Below are 17,846 nucleotides of genomic sequence, written 5' to 3'. Positions count from 1 at the left end.
TTAAATATTTCCTTTCAAGTTTCAGTATGCTGCAGGTTAGGAGATAACAGAAAATGTGCATTTGCAACAGGCTACTGACACTATAATAGAAACTGCTTCTCTGTTACAATAAGATAAAAAAGTCTTGGAGATTTAATTCCTTCTAGTATACATGTACAGCTACACTGGGATCAAATCAAAAGTCTCATCAAGTTCAACACCCTACCACCAGCAGTGGACATAAACCACCTGAATTTATTTTTAGGCTGGAAATAAACATAAGGGGGGGAGGAGGGGGGTGGGACATTATGCTTTTCTAGTTGAAAGATGACTCATCGCATCCCCACTCCAGTAACTACATTTTTTCCTTTTTATTTTAAGAAAACAACTAAACAAACAACAACAAACCAAAACAAAAAAACAACCAACGAACAAACCAAAAACCAGCAGCTTTGACAATGTAGGGAGTTGAAATTTGTTTGAAGTGGTCTAGAATTGGCCTTCCACATCAGGATGTGTTTCACTCACGGTGTATTATATCAGCATAAAAGAATATGGAAAGAACAAACTGAAAATTCTCATTTAAAACTGGCGATGTTAACTTACTGGAAGACAGTAGTAATCTCCACAAAACTATATGCCACTTTGTTCACACAGCATGGATTCATCACTGTTTCTATGTAGAGACAGGGCAAATTATTATTTTTTTTAAGAAGTGAATTATCTTACGCTGGCTTTTGCATTGTTAACATTTTTATGGATTTAGTTTAGAAGTTTGTAACCCTCTCCACTGAATGGCAGAAAGTTGTTTTGCTTAGGCCTCTCAGGTCCAATTTGACAAGCACATATAGGAAAAAGGATACAAAGGGCCCAAGGTGTGCCTGTCCTTTTTTATATATTTTTTTTTTCCTAAGCCATGCCTGAGCAGGTGATAACCCATTTTTATTCTGCCTTCAAAAAATGGCCAGTGACCTACTACAGCAGGTATTACAATGTTTTGTGTTTTAAATCATAAACAAGAATCTGAATAATCAAAAATAAAATAATGTTTTGGAGACACTGAAATTATTCAAGGGCTAGTGATGCCTGGACCTTTACTATGATTCTCGACTTTTTAACGTTTCAGAAAATAGCTCTAAGGACACAAAAGCTCTGATTTTTTAACATTTAAAGATGCCAGACCTCCCCTTTGTTCATCTTATTTTTATGCCAACATAACTCTACTCAGTTTAGTGGATTGAGTCTCAAATTTCTTTTTTTACAATTAAAAGTGGGAATATCTCAAGTAACCTTACACCTTCTAGATCAGCGATGGGGTAACGGTAGTGGGGTGATGGAATTTTCTTCTTTCTAGCTTTCTGCTTTCATTCTACTTCCTTTTCACCCTATGTTAACTGCAAGAATTAAGTCAGAAGTTGACATTAGCCCTTCAATATATAAACTATGCGCATGGAGAGAGTTCTTTGCATGGACCCCAAACTTTGCAAGTGACACATGCATTAGGCTGGACAGCCTTCATAAGGGAGGCAAATCTGGCAAAAATAGTCAAGATTGACATGCCCCAAAAGTAAGATGGCTGAAACAATTCTTTTGCATCATGTGTCTCAGCTGACATAAATGTCTTTTGATAATTCTTAGCAGTTATATCACAAGTGACTTAAAGCATTATCCAGTAAGGTCACAAATTTATTATTATCTGCTGTCCACAGAATGAAGTTCAACCAAATACTGAGAAGTGCTCATACACTGCATTTATTCTGTATCTTAATGCTTTCTATTTACCAATCCCATTAGCCTTATTTAAAACAAACAAACAAATAAATAAAACACACAAAACTACTCAGTAGCTTTCATTTCTCTTTACAGACACACTATGGATTTCAAAATCAGTGCATTTAAACCCAACCAATTTTAACTGGAATTACTTGCCTTAAAACCTGAAACTGCAGAAATCATTGCTTCTGTGCAGCTTCAGTTATAGAAAAGCTTGTTTGTTTGTTTGTTTTTCTGCCCCCCCCCCCTTTTTTTTTTTTAAATACAACTTCAGGCTCCAATCATAACAAAATTGTATTTCTTCCTACAGAGTATTTATCCAGTAATGCACTTGCAGATACAGCATGATTTTGACATTTACTGTAGTCTTGGAAAAGGAACAAGCCAAATGCATCCCTGGCACAGCCTTAATAATTTAAAAAAACATTTGCACGTAACTCTGGCTTACCATCTCACAAACAATAAGAAGTAATATTTTATTTTGTCTACCTTCTGAACTCCCATTTTTACCTCCCAGTATACAGCTTAATACTTCAATATAGGTGTTAAGTAGGAATCAAGTGATAGCTAAATCTCATACTAACAAAATGGCAAGATTCAGTCCAAGGGAACTGATGAGAAGATTCTCCTTCTCTATTAGCCAAAATATTTTTTTCGAGGCAGCAACTTGCAACCATCTATAACTAACATTAGCATCCATATAACAGATTACTAAGGTCATCCCTTTAAAAAGTTCTTTGATATTTCAATTTTGAAGTTCATCAGCAGCCTCCTCAGAAATGCCTACATTCTTAACAATTCAGCCAGTCTTCAGAATAACCCATTAGCCTCACCACCCACTTTACTCTGACCTATACCCCTTCCAGGCAATAGTTCTTGAAGCTGAAACTTACTCAAATAGCATTTGGTAAATATCATTTTGCCAAATAAGACCATTGGTATTATGAGCTGTGTCCATGTATTAACCTTGCTTTGCCTTTCACATTCCACTTCCAAATTTAGGTGGGGGTGGTGATGCACTGAGGATTGGAAAGAGAGATGTGCGACTATGTGGCAGCTTAATGGGTAGCATTTTTAAAGGCTTCTCTGTCAGTCTGTCAGAATTTGCAGAGATAACTTTAAAAAAAATAAGAAAAAACCCCCACATCACCAGAGGGCTGCTGCCTGCAGGAAAGTGAAACTGATGCATTTTAACACTGCCGTATAATCCTACCAGCTCCACAAGAGCATAAATAAAAGTGACCAAGTTCTAAATCTTCTGTAAGTAGAACACACAGCATCACACAAACATAGTTTTACTCAGTGACATTTTGTTTGAGAGACCAGGGACAAATGTCCCTAAGGAAAGAAGCAACAAAAGTCAGCACAGCCATAAATTGTCAAAATGGGAACATCAAAGCAATTTTTCTGTTTTATTAGATAGATAAAACAACTTTAGTTTTAAGTTGCAGCCACAGAGATTTCAGCATCTATATTACAATAATCTGCAGGAGAAGCTATGGAAGACAAATGCAGAATAAAAAGGTATCATCACCTGGACAGACCAAGCTGTATGGACCAGTCTGTCCTCAGGAGATGAAAATCCACAGAGGTAGGTTAAATAAAATTAAGTTAGCAAAAATTAACACCAGCAAAGAAAAAAAGTCACTAGGCCTAAATAGTAGGGTTATCCCAGGCCTTTCCGTGATGCTTTTTATTTCTGAAGAAGTTATCAATACTAGCTAGCTAATCCAGTCAGTCCCAAAAGGAAAGTCAAGCATTATCTTAGTTTTACAGCAGGGCATCATGGAAAAAAAAAAAAAAAAAAAAATTTATCAAGAGAGCAAAACAAAGGCACAACTGGTACAAGTAAATAATTGGGTGAAGATAGGAAGACTGGACTTCTACACAGGGTAAGATTCTTAGATGCTCTGGTACGCTTCAACTCTCACACAGCCTGCACTGCCCTATTTTCACTCCTGCTGGTGCCCAGAGATAATAGTGTTACCCACCAGTGCTAGAGAACCACCTCTGACTGCAAGGTAGACATACATTTTGATCAAGATCCTTTGCCTTGCCATGTTTTCCATTCCCACCATTTCAATGAGGAGGAAAAGGCCTAAGACACATGCGTTTCTCTCTTCTGATAGACTCTTCAGAAATCTGCAGTAGAGAAGTATACATGTGAACAGTAAATACGATGTTAAGTTTGCTATTCTCATCAATCTTTTCATGAATTCTTGAGAAGCAGTCCAGAGATCACCTGGTTTTGCAGAGCGAAAGGTGCCAAAACACTGAGAATAATTAAGAATAAGTGAAGCAAAAGAGGCTCTAAGCTGTAAGTAATCTGATTCAATGGTGACAAGAATAATGGTGATGATAGCATTATGACACAGATCCAGAAACCATGCCTATTTTTGCAGCATTTCCTCTGAGCAGGAAGAGCCACCTGGTAAGAGCATGGCAATTGTCCCAACCATGCTAGTAGCCTGGCTGTTGCCTTCTCCAGCAAAGATGCAGTGATGATAAAGGTGAAGACATTTCGGACATCCTGAATCTTAATGCAAACTGGCCAGGTGATTTCAGTACATGCATGTGTGGAATACTAAAAGAGAATTACTGCTAAAAGTATTAAAACATTTGCTTGCCTTAATTTGTCTGTTAGTTGAGCAAACAGACTTCTGCTTTAAGGATGGAAGTAATTTGTAAAATGCTGGGCCTGTATTTTCAGTTTGAATTCAATTTGCTTACAGTATCATTCAACTATGTGCTCTAATTTGCTTGAATATTCAATGCAGAGGAGACGTACTCCTTGGCTGCTCTGAACTAGAACACTGCCAGAGGTCTGCCTTTGCTGCCATCAATGAGAAGCTTACTCATAGGTCAGCCTCCCCTCTTGGATGAACTTGAGCAAGGCCTTGAAGTCACTGGGACTGCACAGATGTAAATGAGTGGGGAATTTGACTAAGTAATGTCTTCTGCACAATCAGGAAACAACCAGAAGAAAAAGAGATGCAATTTCACAAATATGACCAATAAAATAAAACACAGACGCAGAAGAAAAGCAGCACAGGACAAAAGCCAGAAACACTAGTATAGATCTTTCTTCCTCATCAATGATTATTGATTTTAATCAAACTTTACTGATTTATAGGAATGGGAAGTTTGGAAAAAAAGCGTAGGTTTAACTACTTCCAAAAGCTAAAGAAAAACTGTCTAATCCTGGTGCTCAAAAAGTATAAGAAATCTTAAAAGCAGTGCCACTCATAGCCATGTCTTTTCAACAAAACAAATGCCCGCGTTTAATAGGGCTTTAGTGCTTGTGCCATTGCCAAGTTCTAATATAATACTTGGCTTTGTCTTTGGTCACGATTTTTTGTACAGACAGGCATTGCAAACAGACAAGCAGCTCTTAGTCTTCCTCTCAGCTTTCTGCAGGAAAGGGCTACTTCAAATACTGCCACTGTACCAAAATGGATACATGGAGGATAGAGAGAAGGCTCCCTTCTTCTCACACTCCCCAATCACTGAGCTCAGCTTGCCAACAGAAAGGACCAAATTCTAGACTCCATCCTCCCTCATTTGCACTGCTCCAGCAGCACAAAGTAGGCAGGAATCCGGCCTACCAAGCTGGCTGGGGATTCCTCCAGCACTGGGGAATCACAACATGGTTTAGCACCACTTTCTCCCCTTAACTTTGGTGTAAGAGTCTTAATCAAGGTGAGGGCAATATCTGAAGAGTAGCTGTATTCCAGCAATCCCAGTCTGCTATGGCAGCATCTCATGGCCTTCAAAACTAAATGCGGATTAGAGAAGCTGTGCTGTGTAGAACAGCCTTGCTTTAGCCTGGTTTCTTAAGGAAATTTAACAAAATTTAAACATTAAGGCTGTCTGTCTGCAATATTCCCATAACAGCAGCATAATTAGCAAGTTTCAAAGAAGTTTGAAAGAGTAAGGGAAGCCTCTAAGATTCTACACATCTCATGGAAAGTGCTCAGTGTCCAGCTAAAAAAAAAAGAGATTCAAACTATTTCTCCCACAACTGAAAGAATAATTGTGATTTAATCCTTCACGTATTCCAAGAGAAAGAAAAACATGGACAGGCAGCAGAGATGGTTCCAAACAAGCCACACACAAAGACTGTCATCACCCAGCCAAAGAGACAACAGACACCTAGAGAGAGCAAGAGGAGGAGGGCGATATAGGGTACAAAAGTGGAGGAAATAGAGTTTCTTAGTTTCAATGTTCACTGAACAAGCTATGGTTTGGTTGCACAAGATAACACAGAATAGCAGAAGACTTAAGGTTGGAACTGATTTCTAGAGAACATGGAGTCCACTACCCTTGATAAAAGCAGAGTCGACTAGAGTGGGCTGCCCAAGGCTGCGTCTAGTCTGTTTTTGAAAATATGCAACAATAGTGACTTCCCAACATGTCCAGGCTACCTGTGCCAGGTTCAGCCCACCCTCAAAGTGGAAAAGCTGCTTCTTATATTTAAATGCAACTTCCTATAGAGACACAAAGGCTCAACTAAGAGTAGTGCCTTAGCATGAAAGGGATTATATGCAGATAATGTAACATATTGTCTTTCCTCTCAGCTCACAACCTAGGGAATGGACATGAAATGTGGATGATAAAACATAGGTAAGAGAAAATTGTTAACTTCCCAAAGACAATGCATCTGTACAAGAAGTGGGAAAAAACCCTAGAAGTACCTTATTTTTCAGTCTACTGTGACCATACAGTTAAAAAGAAAATCTCTAACAATAATATATGCTTACATATAACATAGGCTATTTTCTTGCTTAGAGTATTTCTACCAGCTCTTCTGGCAGTAACCATCAACCTATTTAAACAGGGCTGAAATGATTAAGGGTCTCAGTCTTGGAACTGTAACATCCTCAAAAGCCTTCTGAAGGTACCCTCCTAAGGTCCTCCTCATTGCTGTAGGAGATTGCAGCTGTAGAAAGAACCAAATACTGTCTAGCATCCTCTAGATTAAGATGCCAATCCTTGAACCGGTTTCCAGCTTGAAGAGGCAAAGTAACCTCAAAGTTTAAAAATTAAAACAAAACAAAACCCAAAACAAAAGCCAACAACAACCTAACAAAAACACCAAACCAAAACACAGTTGACCTAAAGTTCAAAAGTAAAACCATAGACCAATCCTGTAACTGCTGACAGCAGGTCATCTCAACATAACGGCCAAGCTATCCATCATTTACAACCTGAAAATAAGATGAGCACTTTGGAATAGAATACTCAGAGAAGTGAAGAGATACTAGTAAGGTAACAATCGAAGAGTCAAATCCATTCCTTGATCTTAGGGATAGGTCACACTTATTGAAAGGAATTCACAGTCACTGAATGAAACTTACCCAGGGCAAATGGCTGGTGTGATGAGTAACACAACCCTCAGCTGGCAAACAGTGAGCAAAAGATGTGAGAAATGTTTAAATACCCCACACAGTTCATTTCATACCACAAGGATTTGGAATATAAAGTCATCTTTTCCTAATTAAATGTGTGTTTTAATTAAAATACAATAAAACAGTAGTCTTAGCAAAACCTTATACTTGCTTAGCTGAAACTTTATCAGAGCAGTACACTTAAAAAAAGGAAACCATACATCATCACCTCATGGTTAGCTGCTAATATGTTATTTCTGATCTCCCTTCTTTGTAGCTTATACTACCATAGGGCAGATGAGCCAACGTTATGAATCTGGGCTATGGTGTAACTCATCCCGGACCAAAACAATAAAAACAATTATTTTTCCAAGAAGAGCATCTGTGTAGAAATCTAGTGTCTATATTACTAGCCACACATAAAATAATTAAGAAAAAGAGTGGAAGAAGATAAAAAGCCAAGCAATTCCATCAATGTTCTTTGCTGGGTCAGTATGAAGACCTGGTACATTGTCATCTGCAGCTGCAGGACTGCTGTTCAACCTTTGGGAGATTGAAACTTGCAGTTCTAAGAGTAGGCAGACAGCAGAAAATTAGCACATCTTTGGTCCAGACCACTTTGCCTCTCCCAGAAACCAGCTCCTCCATTATTTCTGTTCCAGTCAATAGTGTTTTTAATAGCTAAATGATAATTGCAGTCAGCTTACGGCATGTAACACTGAACACACAGAGGAATGACACTGCAAAAGGAGAGCTTGTTAATATGTATGTAAGGCAGACATTATTAAAAAAAAAAAAAACACAACAAATTGTCACACTGATTTTTTTTCTCCCACATTAGGCATATACTGCAAAAGATAGCAAATCAAAATTGCAAGAGCCTTAGGATATAGAGAGAGTGGTGCTGTTTTGTAAGTAGAAGCAGGCAGCCAGAAGAGCACTTACTAAATGGATGCCTGAAAACAGTATTCCTTTTTTTAACATTTTTTTAAGTTATTTGTTAAAGTTAAGCACTTCACTGGAAATATTATCATGCCTGTAATTCCCTCACAGGGTTGAAACACTAGGACGAAAAAGAGAATAAAAAGATAGCACTTGGTACTTGCACACTCTAAGCCACCTGACGCTGATTTCCTCAATTCTCCCCTGCACTCTGCATTAACCCATTCACTGCCAGTTGATGTTGCAAAACTTAGTGCAAAGCTTTTATCCACAATAATAACCTTTTGTCAGTTACTGCTAAATTATCTACCTTTTTTCCAAACTCCTTAATTATTAAATCGGTAATTATCAATGGGAGGATGCTGGATAAGAAACCGAAGAGTGGCCTGTTATCAGTGGTAAACTATACAAGGAATGGTCCTTTCCAGTCTAACCTCATTCCTTCTACCACCCAAATTAAAAACATTTATTCTATCCACTCCAGCACTGAGTAACTATCCATCAGCTACCTGCATCAGCCTGAGGGTTATCCTGCACTGCTATAAAGGCAACAATATTATTTGCAGAGAATGTACCTGGATTTGTTTAAACACCATCATTTACCTTCTTTATCCATACTGCTCTTTATCCTCAGTCTCATGACACACTTCCATTTATTATCCTTTAAAAACTGTATCCCAAGGTCAGTGCAAAAGAAACAGTACATTCCTGTTTATGTGGTCCACAGGGCAATGGCGATCTCATAGGCATCTCTGCCACAAATGATGCATTCAAGAAAAAAATGCTTGCAGCTACATCAATAGCAAGTAATAGCCTTTTATGAAAGGAACCAATACAATTTCCTCTGTTCTATTTAAGCCCTACTTTAAAAAGCTATGAAGCAATAAAAGTCTTCTGGGTGGATTTTTTACCATAATTTTATCTGTAATTTTTCTGGTCTGTAAACAGAATTAAAGGAATTAATAAAATTATTATATGCCTATTCAAAATTAAACCTAGAATAAGTCAAATGGAACTGGATGAAAATTATTAATATGTTCTAAAAGTAGGCATTTGAAATTAATTAAGTTTGATTTGTTCACATTTGTGTGCCTTTTAAAAAAACTTTCCGAAAAACTTCATATCTTCCAGGCAGGGGTGCTCATGGGAATCGTGTCCAAACTGCCCAGGAAAACCAAATTTTCAGGTTTCAGTTGCAAACATTTACGTTAGAAGTGCTCGCAGAACTGAGTAGAATGTAATACTCTTGTGTAACATATTCAGACTACATTCAAGAGTACAATTCAAATATTTGAATATTGATTAAGTGCAATGAATCCATAAGCAAGGTAATGACAGCTGAGGAAAGGAGATAAAAACAGTTATTTCCCAGAAAATCTGCAACAAACAAGAACTTAAGGGACATCACTCTGCACTTACAGACACTTCAGATGAAGATAGTTCAAATTCATTAAGAACACTATTTAGAACAAATTATTCATGTTACTCTATAGATCAGCATAGGTGTTTTGTAGAAAACCAGTACTGTTCATGAATGAACCTAAAATGGAGTAATCTCCTCATTTTCCACAAGTAGAACAAACAAGCATTATTGACTAGGATTGTTAAACATCTTGAGTTTGTTTGAAACAAATCCAGAACATTTCTTTGGGATACTTCCTAATAGATCATTCCACAACAAACAAAAAATTCCACTCTTACCTATTTATCATGAGCTTGATGGTCTTCCTGCTGAAGTCAGTTCAACTTGAAACACTGACTGACTTCACAAGGGCAATTTATGGTATCTCATCATATCAAGAGGAACACTCTTTGAGCATTCATCTCCACCCTCACTCTGCCTTCATGGAAATGTACATATAGGCTTTCACCTCTTCTTATTTTGACTGTTCTCCTATATGCATAATATATTCCTCATGCAATGTCTCTTACTTCAGAGGGCATTACTTCTAAATTTCTCATTTCTTTCAAATTTCTTCTGAGAGCTGGAATTCTTTTACCACCTACATTTGTTCTATATTACCTGACTATTAATTTTGAAGTGGATATCAGCATGTATCATCGCCATTGCTATTACTGTTTAACTCTCTAAAATATACAATATAAAAGACTTCCTAAAATATAATTTATGGAGTAATTTTATAGTATACTGAAAAATAATGCAGTGTTGGAGAATACAAAACATACACTGGCTCCTCCACTTAATTTGCAAAAGAAATTGTAAGAACACACTTGAAAAGCTACATTTGCTCTTCTCATGGAGACACAGGTTTTCTGGAGATCAGAAAGGATTCCTCTCAAGAGGTAAATTCTACTGAGAAGCTTTATTAATTTCTTCAACCTCTCCCACAATTCTAATGCAGTCCTTCCCACTGTAGCCGCACAAAATGACATCAGAGTGGTGACAGAAAGTAGAAAAGCATTTGAACAGCGCAAGAACTCTGTGAAATCACTGCTTCCGTAGCTCCCGCTATGGAAACATAGGCATATAAGTAGTCATGTAGTCTTACTCATTTGACAGTATCTGCATTTTAACTATGCTTGCGTGAGAACGCTTACTGTGCTTTATGAAGAAAAACATTCAGAGCCTGTTCCTGTTTCAACAAGTTCATAACAATTTTGCTAGCAATATTAGGTAAAAGACTAATGGTGTGCCTCTACAAAGTCTGCAGAAGAATGGAAGCTAAAAATCATTTTCTCTCTAGTGAGCAAACAGGAATTTGCTTTCTGAAAAATAAATTAAGAAAAAGAGTGAAAGTCATAAAAGGGATATCTGGACTTTGCAGTTCAGACACGCAGCATGGTAATACTAGTTTACTTCAGTCAGTGATGCAGGCAAACAGTACTTTTGAACAATCAGATCAAAAGTATATAAAGGTAAGAAAGACCAAATTATTACTTGAAAATCCTTTAAGTCTAAGTCACTATGACATAGCCTTTCTTGGCAAAATTTCATTCTTATGACCTCTACTGCTTCCAATATTTTATTTCTATGATTACTAATTAACCATTTAAATCTTCACAGACTACGATGACAAAGGGTACAGTTCACTGTTTTGAAAAGAACCTTTTTAAGGAAAGTAAAACATATATATGAAAACAATAATTGAATATATGCTAGTTCATTGTTTGTTTCTTTAAACAGGCCATGGGGGGAACTACAATGATTTACACCTCTATAACAACACATTAATCTGGACAGCTAAATGGAATAAAGCTGTACTCTTTAGATTCTCTCTACATCCAGTACACTGAGTAGAAAAAAAAAAAAATATAGCAGTATGAATTAAAAGGACACACTTTGTTTAGCCTACTCACCTAAGGAAACCAGACTTCTGAGATCACATGGTCTACCAAACACTCCTTGAATAAATCTGAAGCTTTCAATTTCAACCAAATTTGACAGAGACAAATAAAAAATTAACACATTTCAGTTTCTGCTGGTGTCATGGAAACAGGTGGTGAAGGCTGTAAAGAAACACGCTGTTTAAGCCCTCACTGAATAAAAGGCCATTAAATTTGCTAGGACCCAAATTTAATTACTTCTGTTCTCTCATAACCCAACAGCATACTGCTACACACCTCACTGATAGCTCATCTATAATTAACATGTTATACACCAAAATAGCTATAAGTTATATGGTATACAATGCAGAAAAGGGACCTCCTACACTTTCTGCGAACATCAAAGTGCAGTTATTTTCAAGCAGGATTCTTTGTATTGCATGTCTGCAGAACTAAGCTTAAAACAGAATGAAAGGAACAAAACCAAAATGGATCAGCAACATTAAATTTTTCATCAAGTTCATCTCAAATTCAATAGGGTAACTCCCACTTAAGCGTCAATGTCTTATTGCTTGTAGACAAAGCAGCGCTTAAGAAATTTCAACTGGACAGTGAATTTGTGCCATAGCAAACAATTATGCTGAATCTTATACAGTGACTGTTACATGAAAACACAAGAAAATCCTCTGAAACACTGAAGCCCTTCAAAAGAAATACTTCAGTTCCTCACCTGTGCACTTGTTAATAAATATTCACTACAGTCAATTACTCTTCAGAGTTTCAAGAGTTAAATAGGGGTTAATGAGGCCAAAAGAAACATATGAACAAAGATACTTGTGACATTCAAAACAAAAAATAAAGCAAAGAATACACAAGAAGCTGATTTCATGCAGAATTAATGGCAAAGGGAGAAAAGCTTCTCTGACTAAAACAGTGCTTCATGATCAGGTATGATTGGGGTTTCTCACATCACACTATTTCCACATGTGTTATTGTAATATTACACACATCCTTTGCTCATTACAGTTAATTACAATGAAAACCTCCTATAATTAACTGTAGAAGAATGTATCAATGAAACTTATGTAAACCAACCTTTCTTCATACACCTGCATATATATAGTAATGATCTTTTACACTGACAGTTTTGTAAAAAATTTTTTTAGTACAACAATTAAGATTATGCTGCTTCTTGCATTCTTGCAAAATCATTCAAAAATAGATTCCATGAGCTATTTCTCCAGCTGCAGTAAACAAAAGATGTTCTGAACTCAGCCTCTTACAAAACCTCTTGCTACAGTACTCAAGTTATATGGTAAATTTATATGCTACATTATTAAAAATATTTTCCCTTAGTTCCTCTATCATTGTCATTACCAGCAAAGAGCTAAGCACAGACATTTTCCAGCACTGCCCCGTGTAGCCCTTTTCCAACTTCTCCAGATAAGGGGCCCTAATCCTCTCTTTGTGGCATCCGTCACCCTCAGCAAGCTTGACACACCAGCACAGAAGGCCGCCCAGGATACATTTCGCATACTCGAATTTAAATTCTAATCAATGCTTTCAACAATGGTTGTTACCCACCAATTTGAACTGAAGGCTCTTCCCTGTCAGTTTTGCCCATCCACAAGCAGATATCACCAAGTTCCACTCATGTCACAGACGGGGCAACTGAACCAGTTTGCAGGGACCAATAGGCTGCTGTTGGTAAATGGGTTTTTTTTCAGCTATTAAGGCGGCAAGTAAGAGTTCTACTTATCATTAAGTGGTCCCTCCATGGCACACTTTCTAAGTCCGCCCTGAACTATGAACCCACGCTCCTTCCCAAAACTCTCTTCTTTTGACCTCAGTAAAAGCAAGTAAGAATGATTAATACATTTGTATAATATTAATGTACCTGGAAGCAAAGCTAGACTATCTGAAATAACTTTGTAGAGTCAATAACTTTTTATTCAAAAATAAAAATGATGGATATGAAGATCACTGCAAAACTGGTAGGATTTTGCAACACAACTTATACTTTCTTTCCATTCATCGTTACATTGTGCCAGATTTTATTTCTTGCTCCTCCCCATCCCCTTGGAAGAAAAAAAAAATCCAAGCCATTACCTCCTAATCTTCCAAGCTTTAAAGCCAAGCGCTAGAGGAATTATTATAACCACTACTTTCTTCAGCTATATGCCATTGCAACCCAAATTCAAAGTTACAGACCACGACAACACAGTATGGTAAACCAGGCCCTCACACTGCGCTTGTTGTCCTCTCCCTAAAATGCTGCAGTTTGCCAGCTTACCCTCCAAAACAAGCAGGATAAGGACTAGCTGCGTACCACACACTGTTCATGCCATTCTGCATGCTCCCAAATGTGATTAGCACAGAAAATGCGAGAAGACCAGAGTGCATCTTCCATGTTTGGCCATGTATGTTTAATATCAAGTTAGATTTCACCTTAGTACATTATTCCATTAATCAAGGGCAGGTATAGCAAGGAAGACATAGACTGACATCAGCTACTTTTCTCTTCCTCTTCCTCCCCCTCCACTTTCAGGTTCTATGACACCCTGCATTGTGCATTTTACGTGCATTCATGTGTGCAAACAGCAGAGACTTATCTATAAAGATCAGTTATATGGTAAAACTGCAAAAGGAAACTTTCACCCTTGTCCAGCCCGTTGAATAACTGCAGAGGCCAACAGCAGCAAGCCCCTGAACACATCCTCTTCCCCCTCCACCCCCACGTCTCTAATCACTTAGGAGGAAGATAGGAAGATTAGCAGAGGAAAAAAATAACCAAAGCTGTAGATAACCCTTTAGGACCACAACGTCAGGCTATGAGACATGGAGCAAAAGGTTAATGCAGCTGTATTTTCAGGAACCCCAGACACAATTATATTTAAAGAGGAGGGAGGGGTGCCGAGAAGGTGAGAGAGAGAAAAATGGAAATGGTGATGAAGACAAAAATGAATTTGTCATCTACAGCTGTCTCTTTCATCACCTGGACTATCCATGAAAGGATTACCAGCAGAAATAGAGTAGTTTTATTGCCAATACCCAGCAAGTTTTTTGGCATTTTAATTATCATAATCAGAACAGGTTTTGGTAAAAAAAAAAAAAGCTGCAGAAGTAAGGGCTTATTGAGCTATGCAAAGAATAAAGGTGGTAACCAAAACAGTGACAGAGAGCTAGCTACCTTTATCAGCTGATACACTGAAGAGATTTGGAAAAAAATTAAATATAAATAAAAGTCACTTTCACTAGAAGACAATGTCATCTTCATCCATGTCTCTGAACGGTTGCTATGGGGTTGTGAAGAGGAAGGGAAGGATGGGGGGGGGGTATAATCAATCATCTCAGAAGAGCATTGCTTCTTACAGAGAAAGATCTGGATTTTGACTGTGTCCCTAAGAAAATTGCGGACTGCAGAGCTGCTGCCACGCAGGGCAGTGAGGAAGCAGGCAGAGCAGAGGCAGCAGCTGGGGATGGAAACGCCTATTAAATCCTTTAGACAACAGATGGGCAAAGCTCGGCTGGGTTATAAAAAAAAAAAAAAAAAAAAAAATACACCACAATGCATCATGTTTTATTGTCCCACCATAATGAACAACACTTAACACCCACATGCCCAAAGAAGCCCCCCTATAGCTGATCTTCCCCCTATCCCCCTTCCTTAAATTATAATCTTGACTTTCAATCCACTTTTGGGGGGCTCCCAACCAGATACCATTGCTGTTACTAAAAAAGAAAGTAAAATTAAATAAGGAAGACATTTGGGCTTCTTTGTAAGGGTTTTTCTTCCAATTAATGCTCCCCTGCCCTTGAAGTGAATATGCTATCCAAGCAAGCAACAGTAAGTCCAGATCTTGAATGCATTTAGGGGATCTAATTATGTCATATAGGGTAAACGCACCTGCTCTTTGCTAATTCCCTCCCCTTGGTTTCCTCTTTTTAATATTTCTTACCATTGTTCCATTCTGGAAAATCTGCTGGGGGTGAGTTTCATAAACAAGCTTTAAGAAAAATAATTAAATAACCTCCCCTCCCCCCCCCGTCCCTCCTACAAAAACACAGCATAGCTAGAATGAATTCTGCTACTGATGCTCTATTTTTCTTTTATTTCACACTCTACCCACAAAACCCACCAGCCCATCCATCCGTATTTGCTAAATACCCACAGCAGTCACTGCCACAGACATACTGTACATGTTTCCACCCCTCCAACTGCACCTTAAGGACTACACCCTTTTCAATCATGATGTCATGAAATACTGCTGGTGACTCCCCCACTACCACCACCATCACCTCCTTGGTACTACATGCTGTGAACCTTTCATTTCAATATAATTTGATTAAAAAGAAAATGCTTGGAAGTAGGGCAGTGAAGAAAATGATGTGAAAATTCACCACCAGCAGATCACCTATTTTTTTCCTCTGCAGGCACTCTGGCTGTCATCAGAACAACACCCATTAGCAGGAGTAATGAACATAAAGCATCCCAGCTTTTTTGTTTGTTTAAAAAAAAAAAATAAAAGGAAAGTAAATAATTTAAATTAAAACTAAAAAAAAAAAATAAAATTAAAAAAGGCAAAAATCCCCTATGAATATTATATCCACTAAAACAGCAAATAGGAAAACCTGAACCCTCAAATATACCAGCCCCAGCATCTCACTGGCTGCTACAGCACCTTCCCCCTAGCGCCGGTGCTGCTGCAAAAGAACCAACCTGTCTGTCCTTTTCCTAGGGTTTTCTCCAAACGATAGGGTCCAACATATTGTGCATGTTGCGCTCCGCTGCCTTCTTTCCCTGTTGATGTCATTTCTACCTGGATCTGTAATTCTGCAATGTGTATGTGCTGATGAGCTGGAATTTCTCTCTCCGCAGTTCTTTAAATTCCCACTTTGCAGCTGTGCAAGCAAAGCACTCTCTCTTTTTGCGTTAGTCCACTTGGTTGCAGATTTTTCTCTTCCTCCTCTTTCTTTCCTCTCTCTCTCACATGCGTGTTTTCTCGCTGGGTTTGCCTGGCACGCTGATGGACGACGGAGTTATTTTAATGTTCAAGAGGGGAATCTACGATCCAAGCCCAAGGAGCATGATGCTGGTGATCTGAGCTCCGCACGCCTTGTTCTCTCTGGGAGCTGTTCAAGGCAGAGCCAGAGCCAGAGCAGCGGAAGAGCTGCGGCCCGCAGCTGCGATTGACATTGAAAGCAGCCAATCCCGTCGTCTCCCACCTCCTTCTCCCCTCCTCCTTCCACTACCTTTTCTTTTCCATCAGCAGCAGTTGCTGCCTCTGCCTGCTACAGAGCATCATCATCAATGGCAACAGCAAACACCTAAGTTTATCAGCTTACTGATAAGGCACAATTAAATACACTTTAATGTTTATATTAAGACCCAAACACGGACTTTATATTTCTCTGAATTATCCTCCTCCACTACACAGCTGTACTTAGAGAGTGTTAAAGAAAGGCTGACATTGTGACAGGAAACAGGAAAGGAAAAAAAATCCCCACTACTCTGAAATGAGCTTGAGAAATTCAGTGATTCTGTTTGATTCTGGAGGACCTAAACCTTCTGTGACTTTTACCCTTTAGAGAGAGCCTTTGCGGGGGTGGGACAAAGCAAAAAATAAGGGGGGGGGGGAAAGGCCAGTGCTGTAACCACTGAACTGACAGACCTGCTTTTGGGTTTAACAGGAGCAAACAGACTTCAGGTCCTTAGATGAACATTAAAAATGACATAGCCACTATCTTAATTAGAAATACAGGAGAAAATCCAGGGATTAGATGGCAACAGGAACTGATTCCCAGATCCACAGGTCCTATACTAGCAGCATAACAAAACTTTCACTGCTTTTGTCCAAGTACTTATGCCTGTGTTTACTCTTCAGAGCTGAAGGGAGAGGATTCTGCAGATATGATTCAAGTTAGGTGCAAGCCTATGTATATTCCGGATTCAGGACCATACAACAGTTCCAGCCAGACTCCAGGGCTATCAAACTGAAACCATCATCACACACAAAGCTCCATTTTTACCTTCTCCAGACAGAAAACTCGTTGAGATACTCTTATCAAATTGCAACTGTGACACAACACACAGCAAGGATTCTTCAGCCAGAGAGGCAAGACTTGACAAGCCTGTAAAATACAGGGAGAGTAAGTAGAGGGCAAAACCTGGACAAACCTTACCATTATATGTTTCTCATTGAGAGAAAAGACTATTTCTAGGTTTGTTTCTTGTCTTGGTTTTGCTTTCTTTTCATGAGGGGAATTTACCTTTTTTAAATAACTATATCTACAGACAACAACTGCTGATGTAAATTGAAATAAAACTAGAAATTGGTTCTTTATCTATATCACCAGCAACACAACTCTACCCAACAGGTTGCAGAGGAGTAACAAGATGAGGTGGGAAGAAACCAGGCCAGTGGACTGAAAGCTTACAGCAACTAGAAGGTATCCTCCTATCTCCTTGGGAAACAAAAC

The 17,846-nt window shown here is 38.4% G+C and overlaps 1 protein-coding gene across 2 annotated transcripts in view; it reads right to left on the bottom strand.

The window, feature by feature from the left end:
* The window catches only part of BRSK2 (BR serine/threonine kinase 2), a 313,267-nt gene extending 296,949 nt beyond the window's left edge, over positions 1-16,318 (bottom strand). For both annotated transcript variants that reach the window (XM_080346138.1, XM_080346139.1), the window contains exon 1: positions 16,087-16,318. In XM_080346138.1, coding sequence (XP_080202264.1) covers positions 16,087-16,180 — 94 coding nt within the window. In that variant the 5' untranslated portion in view covers positions 16,181-16,318. The remainder of the gene's footprint in view (positions 1-16,086) is intronic.
* Positions 16,319-17,846: the final 1,528 nt, after the last annotated feature.

The sequence above is a fragment of the Nesoenas mayeri genome, assembly GCF_963082525.1.
Source record: "Nesoenas mayeri genome assembly, chromosome: 5".
NCBI lineage: Eukaryota > Metazoa > Chordata > Aves > Columbiformes > Columbidae > Nesoenas > Nesoenas mayeri.
The sequence above is the reverse complement of the archived record's forward strand: the minus strand, read 5'-3'. Positions and strand labels throughout refer to the sequence as shown.